We start from the raw sequence: 23,113 nt of genomic DNA, 5'->3' as shown, positions 1-23,113 counted from the left end.
TCTGCCACGCCGTATAAAGAGCTGCATATGGAACAGTGCGATGGCGGCTGCGTGAACATTAGTAACCGAATCTATTTGAGTTTATCGGAGAATCAAGAGCGGTGCAGACCTGTGATAGATGAGCAAATCTAGTCGGCCATTAAAAAGTCATTTCAGAGACAGATAGCTAGCAGGTTCCCCTCTAAATGTCTACTGCGGGAAGCATACTTTAATGGCGCGTGAGAGAAAACAGAAACAATATAGCCTATTTCCAGAAATAGAAAGATAACAGGTGACGTCCTGTGGTTTTGCATCTAATGGGGTTCTTAAATGAAATACAGATAGAAGATGGCATGTCTCCACAGAAGAATTTGCTGCTCCAATCTCTCAGCGCTCCCATGCTAAGGAAGCGAATTGTCTCAAGGAACACTGTATTGGTTTTAATGAGGAAGCGCGAACTAGCCGGTACTTTCTCAGATTCTGGGAGATCATTATAGCTGCCTCGACCTGCTTCACTGGAGAGGGACAACATGACACACAGTCTGTAAATCTCTTAATGACTCAACTGAAAATAATGATAATGCCGCTACAGGCTAATCTTCTGTGAAAAACATTCATGAAATCTGAAGCAAACAATATCTGTTTAACAAGAAACATTCAGATGAAAATACATTATCATCTTTATTCTTAAAGAGCCTTGGTGATATTTTCAAATCACAACATCAGTTACACGTTGGCAGCAAGCAGAGAAAAGGTGCGTTGAATGTGGCGCTCTGTCTCTTTAAGAGGAAATCACAGCTCCGAGCTCATGAATAAAGATGAGCTGGCCTTTCTCCGCATACATCATAGATCATGTATCAGCAGGGCCCATCTATCAGAACACAAGAGGAGCTGAAATGCTCATAACGGCCCTGCGCTGCCCAGTATTAAAACCAATGAGATGGGGGAAGGGTCTCTCTGGAGGTACCACAATTCACTTTGTTTCGAAACAGGGGTGGGCTTGGCATTTAATGCAATTTTTTACAAATGATCTCCGTGTTAATATGTCGACATGCAAAACCAATGACGCTATTGCATCTTTAATCTGTTAGGTTCAGGCAATTACAGATTCTCCATTAACCACGCAAACACTTTTCTGCATTAGCTTTACCATTTAAAAGCGCACGAGACAGTTATAAGCATGCATAGCATTCGGAAACTCTCTTTAAGAGAGAGAGAGAGAGAGAGAGAGAGAGAGAGAGAGAGAGAGAGAGAGAGAGACTCTTAAAGTCATCTTCCAAAGAACAAGCTTTATGCACAAAATGCCTGACGCATCACATTTAGCTTTGACACCAGCAATGCACGAGCCAGGATCTCCATATCCCAGCCTGCTTTTTCATTTTCAAATCTGCTGCTCGAGAAAGATTCAATCTCTTTGATGCCATAAAAAACACGGTCGGTTACAGCTTCTATTCACACAGGGCCGTTAATATTAATAATATCATCCTCACTCAGAGGAAACTCATCTGGCTAAATGTCACAAGTTTAATTAATGACTGGTCTGGGTTGACCTCGGCTGAGGATGGGGGGAGTGTTGCAGCCCCTAATGCCATGCAGGCAAACTGGAATAATTTAGCATGTTAAACGCAAAGTCAATTAACCTTCCTCGGCAGCCAATGACGTGCAGCCCCCACTCGCACCGGCGTCACTCTATAGAATCATCTGCACCTCGCGCCACCCTGATGAAGGGATTCGCAGATGCATGAGTCATTAGCGGGAAATGGTTTCTGTTTTCCGCAAAGCCGCGGACTAATTGTACAATAAAAAACAATTAGTGCGTATTGATTCGTTTATGCCGTGATTTACCTCAGCTCAGACAGGATTATGATGCGCAGTACGGCTAAGTGCTATATGACCATGGCTGTGAAGCTCTTTAGGTGGGAGGTTTGGAATAGCCTACCTCTGGAAAAAAAAAAATCCATCACTTGAGTTCCTACTTTAATTTTACAACAAAGCCTAATTAAAAAAAATCGTGGCCACGACTGTCTAAAATGAACCCTCGAAACGCAATCAAACAGCTCTCGTGCTTCTTAAGATATGCGGGTTAGTTCTGCCCATCACCTTCCCGTAGCCTATCTCTCGTAATAAGATGTGCAGAAATCATTCAGAGACGTGATGTAATTTAGTCCTCATCTCCCAGCACCATACACAAATTACACACGTGCTCGGCCCCTCTGCATTGCAAGTGAACGACGTAATGCGACAAACCAGAACTACGGCCATTATAATCAACCAATCAAATGGTCCCGTTCCGTTTAAAAAAAAAAATTCTTAAAACATTTTCCAAACATATTTTGGCTAAGGGTGGGGAGACATTGTAATATGTTATGTAGACTAACACGACATTCTATAAAATAAAAAGTATAAAATACTGCTTCATATGGTAAACCACCCACATTACTATTGTGGCAACTATAAGAAAAAGTAGAATGGTTATTTTTCTTACCCATCCTGATTGGTCAGTCCCTGACTCACTGGTGAATCAAACATTTCTGAATAAAGACTGTGGCATGGAAACACTAATTGACAACTCATACACAGTCATCTGGTCAATATGGCAAAATAAACCACTTCTTTATGCTACAAGACTGATCCTGATCACCCTGTTGGCATTAATTGTGATAATGACCAGCTGACTCTACATTATCCCTTAAATATGTGAGAATGTTTTTGTAAGTACTTAAAAAAACAGCTTGTTAAAAAACAAACACTTTCCTTAACATTACATAATACCAACATTGAGAACGTCTAGCTTCCCTGTTGGGAAGATTATTTGCAGAGTATAAGGCTTAATCCTCTAACAAAAAAATAGAGCACAAGCCAACACTGATATCAATGCAGTCTCTTGCTAATACACATGAACTTGAATCTCAGTTTGAACTTTAGCTGCATTGATTTTGTCTCGTTTAACCTCCATTGATTTCTAGTGCTTTGGCTGATTGCCCGTCTCCTTTACACTGCCTCAGCAGAGTAGGGTGTATGCAATCAGATTAAGGACATAACAGAAATGCACATGATCAAATCACAGAACTTTGATCACTACAAATTTGGTGTGCATTTTCAGTGAAAATATGTTATTTGCAACCTTCAATTTGTCAGACAGGGGAGTCAAAATAAATCTTTTAAAAAGAAAGATTGCCTGGCCGCTCCGAGGACCATAGAGAGACATGCCAAATTATTAAAAGGAAACAGATTTTATTCACTTTGAATGCTTGTATATAAGAGGACAGGAGACATTAGCCCAGTGAGTCACATGAATAAACACAAGTGCATCATGAATGTACATTATTTGGCGATCGCTACAGTAATAACATTTCCAGGAGCACGCAGAGAAAACAGTCTCTCACAGAAGGTCCAGACTCAGGAGTGAGAGAATACGTTACAGTGAGTCCCCTTAGAAGCAGAATACAACAACAACATCAACAAAAAAAGAAAACAATCAATTCAAATGACAAATGTGATATTTGGAATGCAAACTTTGTATAAATATATCATCATTGGTTTCAACATTGGTTGGCTAAGAGGAGAACATAATGTAGTTCATGGAGAGTCACAGTCTTCACAGTCATGTGTGGACAGAACTGCGGTGGAACAGGGATAGGGTTTGTGGCTACTGACGGTCGTCATTAAAGCTTCAGCAAAAAGCAAAATCAAGCATGCATCTTAGTACAAACCTACATTAGCAGCACACTCTATTTCCTCAACAATTAGACCCAGTACATTTAGTAGAACAAACAATAAGAAATGAAATCAGAAGAGATAACCAGACAAAAAGGCCAGACACAGAGAAGCAAACCATGTGAGTTCACCTCTATAATACAAACTACAATGGCTGCACAACAGTGCTGTCCCTCCCATATCCTCAGAGTAAGCTTTCTATTTAGTTTTTTATTTTTGGTTCTCTGGTTGTTTCATATATGAGGTCACAAATGTTCTAATAAGTTAGCTAATACAGTAGCTGGCTCCATCATCTAAAAAGATTTCCATTCCTTAAAAACAGTAATATTTTCTAAAGTATAAAGTTTTTTGTATGCACCAATGGTAAGACTACTTTATCTTTGGATTTTCCATTAAAGCAATACTGTAAGTTATTATTGTTTCATAATAGTGTCATTGTTATTATTGTTAGTCATGGCAAGTGCAGAAATGTTAAGAAAAAAAATTACTGTGTGCTGAAGGAAAAATTTAAAACTACTGCATTAGGTAAAATTACAGTATTGAAGGCAACAGAAGAAAAAAAATAAGTGCACAATCGAAATGCTCTGTTTAAAAGACAACAAAAATAGAAAATATCTTATAGATGTGCATCGATCTAATTCATACACAGATAGGGTCTTTCAACTTGGCTCAGTGCAGGAGAGGAAGTTGGTTGTACAGTGACAATTTTCAACAGCATTAGAGGGTAAATGCTATGTTTTAACATGAGCATGGCTAAAAAGCCTCAAGTGTCTTTGACTGGGACAATACAAAAGTTAAATATACAAGTCATTTGTTTTAAACCTACCATACAATTAAGTCATCTGAATTCAACAATCTACGCAACACCAAAATGCTCATACATTTATCTATCATTAACACAGAATGTTTTTGTCAATTTTCAAAAAGAAAAAAAAAAACCTAAATGATATTTTTCCACAATTTACAACAGTCTGCAATACGCTTTGTGTCTGGACAAATACATGTCCGTGAAAAAAAAGTGAACATCTACTAGCTTAGTTTCAGGACTTTGAATACAAATCAGAATTGTACGTTTTCATTCATTACACATTTCTTTTGGGCTTAATATATTTTCTATTGGTATGTCTTGTAATGGAACAAAATTGAGAGCTGTTGACCTGAGAGAAGACAACATCAAAAAACATTACATCACTTCATTAAGCCAATAATATAATATTTTAACACTTGACAGGGCAAAAAAATAGTGTGGGTGTTTTATGGGTGTCTGTTAAAACTTACACGTTTTAAACAGACTTTTGGTTAGTTAAGTAATCATGAAACCATCTCAGGTTCTTCACCAGTCTTTAGCTGTGCACCCTTTAGTTTCCAAACAGTTTACATATACTCAAGTTTTTGTTAAAAACCAGCATTTTGAAATGGAAAAGAACATTCTACTGACACTTGTTTTTGGTTACAAGCACTGGTAATGCAAGTTGGATCCTACAGGATTCTGTCCTTTTAAAACAGTCTGCCAAACTAGCTCTGGGTCATATCTTCCCCCCCAGTGTAATCTACAGTGGAGACATTTTGTTTTACTTTCCTCTTGTTATTTTTTATTCCATGGAGTCTATTCTGAGGCTTCAAAGCCATAAAAACAAGTTTTATCAAACCTCTTGCTCCAATATATTATGTCGAGTCTTGTCCCTCCTCTGACTCGTTGCCGTCGCAACGCCCATCCACAGAGTCTATTGGTTTTGTGTGACATGTCTTTGCAAGGCTTGTCAGGCTTGAGGTAACATTTGAAGGCGAAAGAACATGATGTGAGTGAGAAGCCTGTGAGCTTTGGGAAGCCTCAGGTAAAGCTGAAGTCAGGGTTGAGCTTTGGAGATGTCTACTGGTCTGGTCAGAACCGGTTGGGGTAGGGATGGAGGTTTCAGAAGGAGTACCTAAAGAAGACTGGGCCGTTGAAGAGGATCTCTGTTCACTGGATGGGTTTGACTGAGAGGTAGATGAGGGACTGATGTGAGGTAATTGAGAAGCATGCTCTTTGGCATTCAGTCTTTCTGCCACTCTTTGTCTATGCTGAGGGAACTCAAGATGTTTGATGAGCTCTGCATTCCCAGTGAGAGACACCTCACAGGCGAGACAGTCATAAAGATGACCATCCTTGCCTTCTGTTCTACACTCTGTTTTGGAAACAATACAGTGGCTTAGAAGAAAGTTGCTATTCACATCTGGCTGCTTTGTGTTGACAGAGTTTATGAAGGGGGAATCTGTGCCATTGAGTGTGCCTTGCTTCTTGTCACGTTTGGATGAAAAGGTGTCTTCTGCATGGAGGCGAGCAGAGATTTGGCTAGGTTTTGGTTTATCTGGTAGCTGCACTAACTGTTTCTGTTGTTGCAGCTGCAGTCTTTGTTGCATCAGTGCACCCTGCAGATTTTGTTGATATTGCTGGAGAATGGAGCCCGGGGATAGCCCCATTAGAGCCTGTGGCAAGACTGGACCATATGGGAACATGTTTTCCATGCCAAACATGGGCTGCAGGAGGCCTCCAGGCATAGGTGTGGGAATATGGGCAGAAAAAAGTGGAGGGAAGCCAGGCATCAGACAGGGCAGAAGAGGACTAGGGAGCAGAGCAGCTTGGTCAGTTTTCATAGCCGCATGAAGAACTTGTAGCTGAGTTGGGTCTATGGCATATTCCCTTCCAGTATTTTGAGTAGATACTGTTGGTCTGGAAGAGTCTGACTTCTCTTTACTGTTGCAAGAAGAGTTTGCACGAGTAGCATTTCCCAATGGAGAACTGTCATGTTTGTTTGTGGGAATCCTGTTACTTCCAGTGTCGTTTTCTTTGGGTAACTGAAGTTCTTGTTCTGTGGTCTTTGGGGTCAAGACAGAGTTGGTTGTGCTAACTACATCTTTGTCATCCATAGCTGATATGGCAGAAGAGGACGTCATGGTTGGCTTGTGGGTCAGCTCATTTACAGGAGGGTCACTGGCACCTTCTATGATAATGAATTAAGAAAAAAGCATGAATTTCAAAAGATCAGAATTTTAAGTAAATTAATTAAAAACAAAGTGTAGGTTAGACATACCTGTTTTTATGGAAGAAAAACCATCAGTCATTTTGCAGTTACCTCCTCGAATGCTTTTAGTGTTCTGCGTCTGCAGACTTGAGTACATTGGAGACTGACTCAGACACTGAAGGGCAGTTTGGTTGAGACCCACTGAGCTCAGTATAGCTTGTGGTTGGACAAGTCCCAGAGCATCACTTGTTTTTTTTAGATGATCCACCTCTTGTTGAGCCATCAGCTGGCGAGCAGATACTGAACCCAAATATTCCTTGTCCCTCTTCCTCTGGCCACCCAGAGCCTCCTTAACTTTAGCAAGATGTTGCTGGGAGAAGACATGGTCACGAATAGACAAGCAGCCACTGTATTTAACAGAGCAAAGAGTGCATTCAGTCTTAGGTCTATCAATAGAAGTACTCTCTGTACCAAACTGCTTTGCAAGGCTAAGCTTCGCCTTTTTCTCCTTGGCACGAGCATTCTGAAACCACACCTGAACCACCCTCTTGGCAAGTCCAATGTCATTGCCCAAGGCTTCACACTCAAGCATTGTTGGGGTTTTATAGTCACTAAAGCAGGCTTTGAGCACTTTCACCTGCAGATTGCTCATTTGAGTGCGGTAGCGTTTTTGGCTATATCTGTCATCAAAGCTCTGACTGTTGGAGCTACCAGGGCAAGGTGAAGCTGGATCAGCCAGGCTGGAATTTTCACTGTAATCTAAGACTAAATCATTATCAAAATCTTTAGCATTAAAGCTCATTGCAGGGCTAACCAATCCAGAAGACATCTTTTCATCACTTTCAGAAGAAGCCTCCCTTTCAGTGCCGGGAGACATGTGGTCGATACTGCCATGTTTACCCTCTAGAGAGTCATTTCCTTCATCAGTTGTATGGTCATGGGTTGTGTTTGTGTTAGCCTCACAGTTATTCAGCTTGCTCTGTTCAAAAGTCTGATAAACTGACATGGAAGGCATCTCAAAATCTTCCATGCTCTCACCTTTTATAGGTTTTGGGCTCAGACGCTGCTGATGTGAAGACAGGTCCATGCTTTTGCACGCTGGAGAATCTGCATCATCAGTGGAGCTCAAAAACTGAGAATAATTGGCTAAATCAAAGAGATCAGATTTAAATTGAGAACTTTCCTGATCTTGAGTCATACTAGATATCGCCATACTATACCCTGCACTCCTTGCTTCATGCCAGTGACGTGAACGTATGTGAGCAGCAAGAGCAGTCTGTGCTTTAAAGAGAGCTCGACAGAATGGGCAACGACGATGGATATGAGATGGTCCCAATGCCCGAAACTGGCCTTTCCTCTCACGAGCTCGAGTGTTCTGGAACCAGACTTGAACTACTCTTTTCTTAAGACCGACCTCGTTAGAGATATGGTCAAGCATCTTGCGTGTTGGATTGGAGTCTAAAAGGTATTTCTGATACAAAACCTCTAGTTGCTCTGGTGTTATGGTGGTCCTCATACGTTTGTCTCGCTGGGGTTCCTCCCCATTATTTTCCCAATCATTCTCCATAGAACTGGTTCCTGCTTTCTCTTCAAGTTTCCTCTTCAAAGAGTTTATTGTTGAATCTGGAATGGTTGTCACTGCTGGTGGATTTGCCACTATCTGGGAAATTGTTCCTGAAAGTAGATGCCTCGCAAGTAGGGGATTAGCAGGATCAAACAGCATTAGAGGCATGTCGACGGGACGGTCGAGGAACTGTGGGCTGGGAAAGTAACTTTGGGTAAGGAAGTGCATTTGCTGGTGCTCTTGCCAATGTTCAAAAGAGGGGAAGCTCAATTTACACTGGATGCAGTGGTAAGGGCTCATATCCTGAGCTGGTTTCTGTTGCAATTGTTGCTCAGATGAAGGAATCTCTAAAGGACTAAAAATCTTTTGGGAGCTCTGTGAAGGAGTTGGGTTTGTTTCAGATGTGCTGGAAACCTGTTGCTGTTTAGGAGGAGAGTGAGAGTGAATCTCTGTGCTTACATTTTGGTTCTCCTCACAGAGTGGCCTTGGCTGCTGCATTCTGTTCTCTAATTCCTCAAACTCAGTGTTGATACTAACAGCCTGTTTAGGGTCAGATGATACTTCATTTGCTTGTTTAAGCTCTCTAGAAAGACTAGTTGTTTGCATATGCTCAGAATCAGTGGACTTCACATTAGTACTAGAACCAGATGAACTGGAGGGGCTTGAGCAACAATTTGCTTGTGTAAAACAAGAGGGTCCAGATATTGGACTATGACACTCAGTCTTAGAATCCATTGAAATGTCATTCTGATCGTTCTGCATTTCCTCCTCCTCATCTTTGTAACACTGCATTTTCTGGTGATTAATTAGATCAAAAATGCGTTGAAAGACTATGTTGCATTTCTTACACTGGAAATTGTTGTTGGAAGTACGAAAGTAGCGGTCATTGGATAGGTCTCTGCGTTCACTATCCTTCCCTCCATCTCCTTGGTTCTCATAGTTCTTCCGAGCTTTTTGTCTGGAATTTTGAAACCATACCACAATAACACGGGTGGAAAGATTAAGGAGGTTGGACAGTTGCTCAAACTCATCATCTTTGGGGTATGCATTGGCATCAAAAAAATCCTGCAGTAATCTTAGCTGATAGTCAGTAAACCTGGTTCTTGAGGACCTCCTACCCCCATAAAATTCTTGTCTTAGTGGTTCAGGAGATGGTGGTCTAGAATCCACCTTTACATCTTCCAGTGTTGTGATGGGAGGGTTACTAAAGTTATATGGAGAATCCTTGTTGCGCTGGCGTTCTTTGAATAGAGTGTTCCGAAACCAATGCTTTATGACTTTATGTGGCAAACCAGATTTGTTGGCCATCTCATGGATTTGGTCCTCGTTCGGAGAATTGTTGATATCAAAATACTGACGCAGAATTACAAGCTGATCATCTGTGATTCTGGTTCGAGGTCTTTTACTTTGCTGCTGTAACATTGATGGAGTTAACTGTTGTTGATAAATCTGCGTCAAATCAGAACTCAAACCGGCCTCCACTGGGGGCAGATGGACAGGGCCCTGATGAGTTAAAGATTGCAAAGATATGGGGGGTATTAGAAGTGGGGGGAAGAGTGGAAGTTCCATGGGTAAGGGAATTTGAGCTAATGGAGCCTTAACTTGAGAAATGGAAACAGTAGCAGGAGTAGGACTGAGTGTAGAGACAGGAACAATTGGTTGCACTGGTTGTTGCTGTTGTGGCTGCTGCACTGAAGGGTTGGGAATCATAGGTGGTGTAGGAGAAGGGGATGAGACAGGAGAAGCCTCTGGAGTTGTAGGTCTCAATGGAAACAGTTTGTCATATTGCTCCCTATAGTCTTTGGCAAATTTCTCCAATGACTTGATAGGGAAAACAGAATGATGAATCTGCTCTTTATGGCTCTTCAGAATCAGTGCATTTGAAAAAAGCTTTCCACAGGACTCACACTCTAGCTTCTCCATGCCTTCTGAATGATCCACCTCTTTGGTGTCAGTCACATCCCCACCATTTGGTATCGCCTCAGTAATATTTTTCTGAAATCGCTGCTTATTTTCATTGAATTGCATGACTAACTCAAAACCAATGTTTTCAAGCAAAGCCTTTGAAGCATTCCCAGGGGCATCATGGGCTATTCTGGGTGGAAGAAACTCATCAAAACTCTTCCCACTGGTTGACATCTCTTTGTTTACATCTTCATTTTCCTGTGTTTTGGGATGATGTGTTTTTTCTCCGATACCCACATTATCCATTTCTTTTGATCCTTCATTACAGTTCAGTTCATCCGCATCCTTCTCACACAGTGGATCACTGGTCAGTTTCTGTTCATTAATTTCAGGATGAATTACAAGATCTTCATTTTGTTTTTGTTTAGAACAATATTTCGAGCCATCTTTTTTAGAAGACTCAGCAGTATCCTCATTTACAATAGGCTTTAATGTGCTTAAGTTTAGACCAGAGCCTTTAAGGTTCACCTCTGGATTCATGCGGAATTCTCCTCCTGGAATAAGAAAAGGAAGAAGCAATTGCTGTTGCTGCTGCACTGAAAGAAGAGCCTCTGTTGCCATAGGAAAAGGGTGTAAAAGTGCAGGATTGAATAAATGGGACTGAAGAAGAGCAGCGTTCTTTTGGAGCTCTTGCTGGAGATGGGCTTGAGCCTGGACTAACTGCTGCTGCTGCTGCTGTTGTTGTTGTAATGACATCTGTTGTTGCTTGGTAGCTGAATCAATCATGTTTACCAACTTCTTCCTCATGTCAGATGTGGAAGGATGGTTGGTGTCTGGGTTTGCAGGTGTGCCATTGAGTTCAGTGTTTTTTTGGTGGCTTAGATCAGCATTGTTCATGGAAGTAGCAGGCTTCATGGTTGCAGGGGTGCTGGACAATGCCTTGCCTGGGGGAGGGCCAACAGATTCAGAACTAGAAGTGGATGTTTCAAGCTTGGATGAACGAGCTTTTGTCTGGTGCAAGACAGAACGCATATGAATCTCTAAGGTTGAACTCTGACTATATGCTACATTGCAAATACTACATTTAAATGGTTTGTGGTCTGCATTGTTGACAGGCTCTTGCAATCCAGTTGACGTGTCCTGCAGAGACCGTTTAAGTTTGTGTAAGTGTGACACTGAGTTGTAGTGAACTAAGAGAATATTCTTCTGTGTGAAAGATTCCTTGCAAACAGTACATTTGAAAGGTCTTGATGGATCCAGAAATTTCTCCATTGTAATATTCGGGCCCTTTCTAAGTGGAAAAACAGGCTGCTTGGGGTCACATTCAGCATTATCTTTCACCAAACTTGAATCACTGTCTGTAGGACTTAGTTTTTTCTCCAAATCACATTCTTCATCATCTTTCATCTCAGTTTCTTCTGGTGATCCCTCCTCTTCACCAAATGTTTGGTCTGCGGAGATCAGGGTATCACCATTCATCATTAAACGACCATAAAGCTGCTGTATCTGGGTTTCACTTAGCTCCAGGTGGCTTGTCTCAAGGTGTTTCCGAAGGGCCTGCATTGTACGAAAACTGCGTTGACAGAGGCAGCATATCGTGGCAGCTCTGATAGCATGGTACTGAGAATGCAGTTGCAACTTTTCAGGGGTTTTAAATGCTAGGCTGCACTGATTACACCGGTACTTGTAAATGTGGCGATCAGATATTGCCGTTTGAGATTTCTGGCTATGAAGCTGGTTGAAGTGTGTCTGGAGTGCACTTGAGGATGTAAAGACTTTGTTGCAGCCTTTCTGCCAACAAGGAAAAGCAGCATTGTTCTCCTTTGTGGATTCTGCATCCTCTGATGGTTGTTTATAGATTTGTGCTGCCTCCAAGTGAGGTGTGGTACCTCTCTCAGGTTCAGCATCGGTTGACATTTCTAAAGAATAAACAGAAAAAGAATGGCTGTGAATACATAATGAAGCTAAATTAATTAGAACAATCATAATTTAATAATTAAACCAAGCACAAATATTGATAAATCACCTTTGGACTACTTATTGAGTCAGATCATAACTGTCAACCTATTTTAAAATGATGAAAAATTAAGAATTTATTTATTTATAAAATGTATTTAAATTATAATATTTATACTAACCATCCAGTCTCGTTGTTTCATTAGCATTTATCAGCTGTGTATCCGAGTTGTTCACTGGTAAAAACATCTTCTCTGGCAGCACGTCTGAAGCAATCATCTGATCACAAGGGAAAAAAGAAATCATAATAGGTTTGATAAATCCATTTTGTGGATTAATTAATCCACAAAAATCTCATTATTAAGTCATTTGATTGTTATCTCTAAAAATGATTGGTCATTATGCTGTGTTCCTGCTACGTGTGCATTAACGATGCATCGTGCAAGAGAACAGACCCTTAACTTTAGAAGGCAAAATGGAATCGCAGTCATGAACCAACACTTAAAGCAGTTCAAAGGTTAAGTATGAATGGAAGCCCTCTTTGGTCCATGACAACACAATTAGCTAACTTTGGATGTAAAAAAGCCACTTTACTTATCTTCCTCTCCTTCTTTCCTCCTGTACCCACTCAAATTTAAAATGTGTAAATCAATGCAACTTTAACGGGGGAGAGGGAGGGATGAACAACCAAACAAAATGGCTGCTATTTCCATCACAAAGCACACCATTTCAGGAAAGTGCTGTATTGAAGGGACATAAAGCAGCACACAAGTCCTCTTCAAGGTCACATTTAATTTAGAACATAATTACCAGGCACGGTTCATAACGAAAATCACCTAGCACTGGCTCAGAACTAATGAAGCACAATTATTTTCATTACTGTATTTCAGTTCAGCTGGGGAAGGGGAGAGGAACGGCAAGTGCCGAAGAGAGAAATCAAGAGAGATGGCAGAACAGAGGGCAAGGAGGACCAAGAAAGATAGGAGAGGAGAGGAGAGAACACATGAAATGGAAAGACAGACAGAAAAGCCTTTTACGCAAGAAAAAGCACTCAGCGCAAGCTGACTGAATTGGCAAAAAATGTCCAACCTTTCAGAAACAGTGAGGCATGTCTGCTTCTGGTTCAAACAAGCTCTGGGTGCATTAGTATCAATTTATATTCTGCAGATAAAAAAAGCTAATTTTAATATTCATTGGATCTGAGGCAGCTACCTCTTCCCTCCCCCAACTCAATGTCATTACTTGTCTCCGTTTGCTCGTGCTGGAGTCACTGAGGGTCTAAACACCCCTCCTTATACACACATGCACATTGTACTGAACATTTTCTTGCTTTAATACCATTTTTACCCCATATATAAAAAATAGGGGTCCACTGATGTTTTTTAAAATCAATATCTAGAAAGCAGCATGGCTGACGGCTAGTATAACACAAGTAATAATAGTGACTAAGATGCAGGCTACACAAAATTGCAGAATTTAAACAAGCACAATACAAAATTTACTTTAAAAATTGCCAAATATCAGCTGATTATTTGGCCTGCCCCATTACTAGTAAAAATAAAAAATTGTAAATAGATCCTGCTTTGACATCAGTAAAAACTGCCTAAGGGATAAAAAAAAAAAAAAAAAACGAATTCAAAACATATTGTCTTCTTAATAGCCCAAGCAGTTGATCTTAAAGAGAGTTAAGATGTTTTTACTAGGTAACAGAAATAAGAGAAGAGATTTGTTGCTGGAATGGACACGTGTTACTGTTTAAATCATTGGTTGCTTTAATTCTTTACAAAAGCACTAAAAAAATTACAAACTATATAGCACTAAAATACTGAATCTACATGATATATGCATATTGTCTTTTTTCCCTCTCACCGTGTTGATGAGCTTCTGAGTGCAGTCTGCAGTGACACTGTGCAGCTGTGTGAGGTGGGTACGCAAGAGGGCAATACTGTGCAGTGTGTCTTGGCACAGTGGGCAGCGGGGAGCAGGCTGAACTGCATGCTGGTTCATCACATGACTCCTTAGACGCTCAATATCACTATGACGGAACCGACAGAATGGACACTGTCGCATCTGAATGGAAGGAAACAAACAACAGAGGTACAAGAATTACATACTGTCTTTGCAATATCCTGTTCCTTTAAATAATATTAGGCTTTGTTTCTTTTGTGTTTCTTATTTTTTGCACAATGGTATAGTTATGGTATAATAAGCAATTAAGTTAATAGTAATTTAATTAAATTAGAATTAAATGATTACCATATTATTATTCCATTGTATTTGCTAGGGCTTGCACAGCTAGTTGTTTATATTATTCTGCTAGTCGTACAGAAAATGAATAGGCATCAGTGGTCTTATGGCACTTTAAAGAACTTGTAAAATAAACATGGCAAAACCAGGTTATATTTTATAATAAATAAAAAAAATAGTGCAGAGTGCATTGCAGACCTCTTCCTGTATTCGTGGCCTTTTGCAGGGAGAGAGGTCATCTGACTCGTCAGATCCAGATGAGGGACGCTTGGGACTTGAAGACGACTCATTTTGCTCTGCCTCTGTTTGAATAAATCCTTCTACTAGCAAAAAAATAAAAGCAAACAGATCATTTATAAGAGGCGCACATTATTGTGCGCACTAAGCTTACTGTTAAACAGTGGTTCCCAAATAATGCAATTAGCGGTATGGTGTTAAATATAAGCCAAAATTAAACTATATTGGTGTGGGTTCACCACAGCATCTAATGTAAAATCTGGGTCCCGAAGCGAATCCAGCTGAAAAAACACTGTAGCAATAATTTTGGTAAAGACCTGATTTTTTCCTCATTATGTCTCCATGTTTACTTAGGTCTTCTTGGTTAGCCGTATCCTCAGTGGGAGACTCCATCCCATTCTGATCTGTTTGAAGAGCTGAAGAGAAAAAATATATATTCAGTAAGCACATCACAATAGACAAATTCATATGTACACACTCAAGGTTGTTTGTGTCCTATATGCTTTGCAATTTAAATTATCAGTCCAACTATTTGATTTTTTAGGCAATTGGTCATTGCAGAAATATCTTGCGTGCATGTGCCACTGCAAAACAAGGTTGAATGCAGGAACACATTCAAACCTATAGGGGTCAGTCTACACTAGCTCAGTGAAACCCAACCAACCTGCTCAAAACATTAACGGACAGACCGACACAAAACACTAGCTAGTAATCTACAAAATCTCCTATGGATTCACTCAAAAGAAGTTAAATATTGATCTTCTACAGTAAAAATACAAAGAAAGATATGAGAGAAGAAAATCAGAAGGAGGACGAGTTAAAGTCAGTGGCGTCAGCAGAGCTTTATTTGACCTGTGGGGATTTGAAAAGTCACAGGAGGAAGATAATACAGCAGAGGTCAGGAGGGTCACACACAAAGAGTCCATTTCAAAGCACAAATTGGCGAACAATGCCGCCATGACAGGCTTTAAAAATGATCTTATACAATAGGTCTTGTGCTCACTTTGAGTCTGTTGTACTAGTTATAGCTTTCTTGCTAAAAGAAGCATTTTCTAAAGCACTCCCTGAAAACTGAAATGACTGTGCATATCTAAAATATGTGGGATGGCATTTACGGACAATATTTTGACAACAGTCTTCAGTTTTGGCTTGTTATTTTTTTATCTTCCCGATGAACTCCAAAATCAAAAAGAGAGAGCACGCACACATTAAAATGGAAATTCAAAAAGGGCAATGATGCTCTGTTGTTCTTTTGCAGCGTCTAAAAGCTTCGGCTGAGCTCTGTAGGTACAAAACACACAGCCTCGGGACACACTAAACCAGATACCCCATTCAACGCCCTCCCTCCCTCTCCTCATCCTCTTCTCTCTTGCTTTCTGCCTTTCTGCTTTCTTAGCAAAGTAATTGTTCTGCTACGTGGGGGGAAGGGAAAAGAACAGAGTTGATTTGGGTGGGTTTGGGCAGGGGGGTGGTTGGGGTATGGGGGGGGGACAAAAAAAATGCATGAGGGTTGTCATAACAGACCAATCAAACGCAGGCTGAGGTATCTTCTGGTAATTCTTTGAGAAGGTGATTATGACAGAGGGTGAGAGAGAGAGCGAGAAAGGCCATCTGAACACCAATTATCCTGACAGACACGCTATTGATTTCCTATCAAACCAACACACCCATAAACACAGAACACATAACCTGAAACTGTCAAATCCGCTCTAGTTACGACCGCCCCATTGAGCCCGCTCGCTCAGTCATTCTCTCAGTCACACACACCGCGCTGAACCTGACCAAAAAAAAATTTGTCTATTGTTGAGCATTTCTCACAGGGAAAATCACAACAAAAAAAGCTTAGGGATTGAAATTAAAAAATCAATCAAATGGCAACTAAATGTATGGGACTGAAGGAAATCATTAATTAGTGAAAATTCAAAAAGTTTTGCATGATATGTCCAAATTCTGACAAAATGGCAAATGATCCATTTTATGCAAAACTTGTTTAATTATGCACAACAAATTTATAATGCAAAAATGGGCCAAATTTAACCAAATGCAAACATGTTTTAGACAAACACTTTTTTTACCTGCAACTTATTTATCATGAAACTTAATTATCTAAGACACAAAGATTTTATTTAATTTTGAAGTTGCATTGAAAATGCACTTCAAAAATCAAAGGGGGCATGTGGATTCATTCACTTAGAATGTTCATGACGCTTCTTGGACAAAACAGATGGCCGTGGCTCAGCGTGGTGAGGTCATTCTGGCCAGTAATGAAGTGATCAGATGCACCCACACATGCTAACACACTCCAGGCGCACACTCAACACACACTTCATCAGCACTTCCTACCCGTCCCAGGGATCAATATACAAATGCTCAGCAGCATTGATCCAGTATTGATTATAAATTAGGCAATGCCCTGGTGTTCCTAAAGAGATCAATAACCAGCCATTCAGCTGCAGCGCTCCAGCAGGTCAGAAGCAGCGCTGATCCGATGTTCCTACAGGTTCAAATTCACACTGAAACAGCTACTCACTCTCACTCACTGACTTTAGCATTGATTGTACACGACACACTGACTGCTAACCTTTTTCTTGTACCCAGTGTGTTCGCCATTTCTCCTCATCGGGAATATAACGCTACTATACAGTATTTCAGTTTTCTTTATTTTAAATGTACCATGTTTAGGAAGTTTTACATTAGTTTTTCAAAAAAAAAAAAAATGTTTTTGCTGATTAATTTGAAAACATTACTAAACAAATTTAGTTAGAAAGTTAGAACTGAGAAAAAAATCATTTTATTAACACAAAATAAACCAGGAATATTTCCAAACACCTGTCAGTCTTTAGGAATCTCTATCAGACCTTTTCTCTGTCTTTCCTTTAAAATGTTAATTTGAGAATGTTAATTAACTCATGCCTCGTTAGTGGGTTGCCCCTTTATTGGCTGCATTGACTGGCTAACCCTCTAGTTTAGCCTCTTTCTGGCCAGTGAAGATGTTACAAATGTGATTATTGGCAAGTCAATTAACAAAATCAATTCCTACTATTCTGTACAAAAGGCACACTCACTTGCTTTCTTTTTCTCTCTCGCTCTCACACAACAAATGCATATGTAAATATACACATACAAACAGGCTGGGTGCCAAGGTTGGGCTATTGTTCAACTCATTAGTTGAGCTTATTCTGTGTTAGAACTAAATGCTAATTGCCTCCACCACCCGGTTTTCTCAATTACCCCAGTGTAAATATCTGCCCTCTTCCTTTTCCTATTCTTTTTGTTTTTCGGCATATCTGTCAGCCCCTCCCCCTCTGTTGTTCTGTTGTGTGTTTTAGAGCCTTGAGCGTCATGAGCACAACACACAAGGGACAGTCTTTTGATTAGGGTTTTAAGGAATTCTCCCTGACTTTCTCCCCAATATTAATCTAGCATCAAAAGCTGGTGTTCTGCTTATGAGAGTGTTGGACTTTGCTTCCCCCCCCCCCTGAAATTTGACTGGTTTAAAAACAATTTTTTGGTGCTTTACAAAACCCCTGAAGATAACTCTGTAAATTGAAACAGAACAAAGCGATCGTGCATGTGTGTCTCATACCATTTTCTTGAGCAGGGCTTTTTCGGATTGTAAAGATGGCACCAAGCTCCTCCTCATCCTGCAGACCCTTCTGGATTCGCTGTAATCTAAGCAGCCCCTCCCCTCTCTGGTGGCTCAATGAATGGGAGTGCTGCACTAAAGAAAGGCTGTTCTGAGTGGAGAAATCACACAGCACACAGTGCAGCCAGACATCTTCAGACTCCATTCCATCCAGCTGCTGCAAATACTGAGAGAAAGAGTAAAGATAAACATTAATCATCCATGATGTGTGAGGGTAAACAGAAAGAAAGGATATAAGGAAGGATAACAGAAGTTCTATCAATTAATAAAACACTCTTCTACTTCATCCAACTCACATTTCAACACCAGCAACATACTCAAGGTACTTTAGCGGAAGTCATATATTGACCATATAGTCATAAATGATCAATATGTGGCTTCCTCTAATGTGGACAGCACAATATAGATCAATACAACCCTGTAAAAACACCTATGTAGATGTTACTTAACATGCTTTGCTCAAATAAACGCTAAATCTCTCCCTCTGTCTGCGGTCTGGTGAAAGCTGAGCAGACAGATTCAAAGCAAATGAATCCAGTGAAACATTAGATGAACACAGACACAAAAACACATACACACAACCACAGTGAGAAACACCAGTCCACTTGTTTTACAGAACTCTAAACTGATTAGAGATGTGCTGAGTTAATGGACCACATTAGAGGGAGGGAAAAAATAACATACAATATATCTCAATTACCACAGAGCCCTTACAGGTTTTGGGGAATAATGGCTTCACTGCGGGCATCTTGGTCTTTTGTGGATTTTACTGACAGGAATCCCAGGCCTCAGACTTTTTGCACATAGCTTATCTGGTTTTGAATTGTGAGATTTACCTTGTATAGTCTCAGACTGGTCTCGTGTCTGGAGTTCATGGTGTGTAGCTTCAGTTTCTCCAAGCTGCTGGCCTCGTAGTCACATGCATTGCACCTGAGCTGCACTTGGCTTCCAGCAGCGACACACCTGAGGCGCCACTCTTCTTCCTCCTCTTCAATGTTTACATGTTGACTACTGGCCTCTCGTAGGTGTGCAGCTAACTGGTAGCGCTGTACGTGTTTGTCTGTTTGGCAGTGCAGTTGGAAGTTTGCTCGCAAAGGCGTGGCATAATGGCAAAGCCGACAGTGATGGGTGTCTCCAGTTGTGCTCCTCCAATAGGAATTGGGTAATGACCGTTGCATGGTCAGGTGTTGACTAAGCTCTTCTAGAGTGTCACAGGAAAAGCAACCACATAGAATGCATTCAAAGAGTTTCGGTGAAGAGGTTTCATTGCAGGACAGAGAAGCGATGGCATTGGACAGTTTGGTCTGAGGTTGGCAGTGGCGGTAAAGCTCAGTGGCATTGTGCTTACGTTGACGTTGCATGTGTGCCAAGTTCTGCTGCAGTAGAAGCACGTTGTGCGTGTGCTTTTCACTGGTCATGTGGATTCGGAGGTTCCGTGCCACGTTGGTTTCGTAGTCACAGACTTCACACCGCCACGATGCACGTCCCCGAAGCTTAGATGGAGAGGGGGAGTTGGCTTGGGTGGGGTGAGTGAGAGTAGGATGTGAATGGGTTGAAGGATTAGGCTGGGCTGCTGGGCTGTGTGCATGTGACTGCGTCTGCAGGCTCTGCATGTTGTTGAGGTGTTTGTCCGATTGCATGTGAATGCTCAAGTTGCCCTTGGTGGTGGTGGAATATTGGCAGACCTGGCAGCGGAACGGCTTGTATCCGCAAGAATAAGTCTCACCTCTTGCTAGGCGTGGGTGGCTCTGACCACTGCTGCAGTATGGACACTCTTCAGAATCCGACTCTGGGTGCTTCTCCTTCATATGGGCTTCAAGAGTTTGCTGGTACTTGTAATGCCAGTTGCATTTTGGACACTTCAATGTCTTGCAGGAGTTTCTGGAGTGTACCATAGAGGCCTGAACGGCATAACTGAAAGATGATCCTTGGACATCGTCCCCAGCGGCAACAAAGCCTCCGTCAATGGCCACCACCAGCCTTTTTCTGGAGGCAGTGTCCAAGTGCCCTTCTTCAAGAATAGGCTGACTAGTCTGGGTTAAGGTAGGACTCAGTGTAGGGGACATGGAATGGCTATGATTATTGGGCAGGTCAGAATGAGTGACAGCATGTCTGTCATCTTCAGACAACCTAGTGGTTGGTTCCATTGCTATGGCGCTACCATTCTCTAACTGGTCATTTGGTTCGGTTGCTGTGGCACTCTCTTGGTTGGCAAGTTGTTCTGTAGTAGTGACAGTGGACGGGTTTACCACAACAAGGGAAGCAGGTGCAGGGTCGTGGCAGTTAAAGCTTGTTCCATACTCTGACTCAGAGTCTGTAAGGGTTTTGGTGTTGTTCATAAAGCTGGTTGCTATTGTTACAGAGTTTGGAAGTTTTGAAATGCTTTGGTTTGACAGAGCAGCTTCAGTAATGTGCTCTTGTCCGCTACTGCTGCTAATACCGTGAGCACTGTCATTTACAGTGCTGCCTACCTCTAAATACAATCTCCTTTCTCCTCCCTCACTACTTGCTTCATCCTTCCTCATCTTGTCCTCCTTGCCTCTTTGTGTGCCCTCTCTTCCCAGGGTTGAAGGGTCTTTGGCAGGGCTTGGTATTGAGGTAGCAGGGGAGGTTCTGGGTGGAGAGGGCAGGATAGGGAGTCCTGGCCTAGAGATCAGAGCCTCTTCATTCTCTTTCCGTCTTGCCGTGTCCTCTGTGCTTTTCCCAGAGGTCGGAGATGCCAGGTTAAGTGGTACCACAGACTCACAATTCCTTTTTGGTTCTAGGAAACAGAGAAATGGGCGGTTGCCTGGGCCGGCAGGCTGTAAAATGGCAGAGGTGTGTTTAAACGAGAGCAGATGTTGTTCTTCGTCACTGAAGGTGATGTTGTGTTGCTGAGAAGCATGAGCCCTAAACAAGTGTGAACGGCCAAAAGACAGCCGACACAGAAAGCACATCAGGATGGGTTTGGTTAGACCAGACCATGTCACCCCTGTCTCTGGTGATCCTGCCACGTCAGGAGCATTATCTTTGGATTGGCGGGTCACCAGAGCTAGACTATCACTGTCGTCAAGGTTATGCATTTGGAAGACACGAAAGATCTGTGGAGCGGGGCTTTGAGACAAGGAAATGTAACAGGTTCTAATGATGGAGGAAGGGGAACCTAACGAGGAGGAGGAGGGCACACCACTCATGAGTTTACTCTCCGTCACATAGGCAGACCCATCAGGCTGGTACAAGATCTCTCCGATAGGACTCTCCACATCCTCACCTTCTTCCTCTTCATCTGCCTTCTCCCTCTCTAACATCTCTCTGGTTGAACATTCAGTAACCTGTTTTTCCCTAAATCTTTCTTCAGATCTCCCAGCAAGTCCCTCCTCCTCAGCCCGCCCCACTAGTCCATCCTGGATGGACAGAGTTGCTGTGCTCCGATGAATGGCTTGATCTCTGGCCAGTAGGAGTGGATTGGGGGCCAGTGGTCTGCAGAGCCCAGGAGGCTGTGTGTGGGGGCCAGAGGCTCCATTGTTGGAGACAGAGTCACAACACTCCATCCTCTGAGCTACTGAGCACGTTCATCCCACCCTGGCCTAGAAAAAGAATGAAAGGGAGAGACAAGTTTAATTACCCAAACTTTACACCTACATTACGATTTTCTAAATCACCTTGCACCATTCATAATTACAGCAACATATGAAGTATTTTAAATTTGAGCAGTATAAACTTTAGTGTCACTATTCAGAGAGAAGCAACTCTGGAACGATGAAGGAAAACAGAGAAAGGTCTAGACTGTGATCAATAGCTCTTTGCCTAGCTGTATTACAGAGAGCTGAATATTACATGAGAGACAATTCCTGGAATCACCAAGATCTGCTCAATTAAATGTCTCTGTCTGTCTTTGACTCCCCCATCCCCCTCCATCTGAATTATATTTCCCTTTAGGCAACTGAGCAGAACATAGGGCTGTGTCTACGGGGGATTGCCCCGTGACAGTGCCTCTGGAATAAGTTCCCTATTGACTCTAGTCCCAGGTTTCTCCCCAGACACGGCCCCCACAGGCCTTGATCAGTAAAGCAGCTGAAGTGAATTAAATTGAATTATATTAAAGCAGCCTATCACAACAGGGTTCAACCTATATTAGGCGTCTATAATAATTGCAATTTGCATTAATGCTAAGTAGAAACAGGATCACATTTGGAAAGGAATTTTAATTGTACCAGCAGCACAAAGTTACACATTTTACAAATACAAACATATGATGTAGCTACGTAAGCCTGCCTTGTGCTTACACCGTGGGCTATATTTAAATAATTAAAATGTGCTTATAGTTATTACTGGATTTATCTAGTTAAGTCACCTAAATAGTGTAAAAACATCAAACATTTGCACAGAAGGTGTCTGAGGAGAGTACAGAGTTTGTGGATTGTAGTTAGGGGCTAATTGCTCAGTTTCTAGGTTAAAGAGTGCAGATTCTTGAACTGAGATTCAAGCTGTTATATTGAGCTCTCTCTGATCCTCTCTACTGGAGGGGGCTAAAGTGCTAATGGGAAAATCAATAGCGTGAATGCTAAGCATCTTACTGGAAGCAAGAGCAGGATGCTAGCACACCAGGCTAAAGGATGCGTTCCCTGATTTAAGCTCAAACTGGACCTAAAAAATGGACTTAAAAGGCCAAATGTTTCAAAAATAATGAACAGCTCTTATACATAGGAGTCCACTCATTGAAATAAACACAAATGCTTATAGAGCGCTAGAGATACATAAACAAACTGCCAAGCTGACACTAACTAAACTTTCTGTACAGATCAATGAATATCCATTATTTTTTTGCTCCGTGTGTGCATGTGTGTGTGTGTGTGGGGGGGGGGGGGTTGGGGGGGTAAT

General features: G+C 41.6%; 1 protein-coding gene across 1 annotated transcript; it reads right to left on the bottom strand.

The window, feature by feature from the left end:
• Positions 1-3,198: 3,198 nt before the first annotated feature.
• Positions 3,199-21,795, bottom strand: zfhx3a (zinc finger homeobox 3a). Its single transcript, XM_081372586.1, has 8 exons — positions 19,090-21,795; positions 18,194-18,419; positions 14,925-15,023; positions 14,569-14,690; positions 13,993-14,193; positions 12,306-12,402; positions 6,768-12,086; positions 3,199-6,677 (listed from the first exon to the last, which is right to left on the bottom strand). Exons 1-8 carry the CDS (start codon positions 21,781-21,783, stop codon positions 5,362-5,364), a joined length of 10,074 nt encoding a protein of 3,357 aa, XP_081228712.1. The 5' UTR covers positions 21,784-21,795; the 3' UTR covers positions 3,199-5,361.
• Positions 21,796-23,113: the final 1,318 nt, after the last annotated feature.

The sequence above is a fragment of the Scardinius erythrophthalmus genome (assembly GCF_964197995.2).
Source record: "Scardinius erythrophthalmus genome assembly, chromosome: 8".
NCBI lineage: Eukaryota > Metazoa > Chordata > Actinopteri > Cypriniformes > Leuciscidae > Scardinius > Scardinius erythrophthalmus.
The sequence above is the reverse complement of the archived record's forward strand: the minus strand, read 5'-3'. Positions and strand labels throughout refer to the sequence as shown.

Bases quoted from the DNA above. Each gene is read 5' to 3' on its own strand.
- zfhx3a (XM_081372586.1), bottom strand. From the start codon at position 21,783: ATGGAGTGTTGTGACTCTGTCTCCAACAATGGAGCCTCTGGCCCCCAC. The intron at 18,420-19,089 runs GTAAATCTCACA...TCTTTCTCTCAG, and splicing joins CCAGTCTGAGACTATACAAG to TATTTGCAGCAGCTGGATGG. The intron at 12,403-13,992 runs GTGAGAGGGAAA...CCTTGTGATCAG, and splicing joins CTCAGAAGCTCATCAACACG to ATGATTGCTTCAGACGTGCT.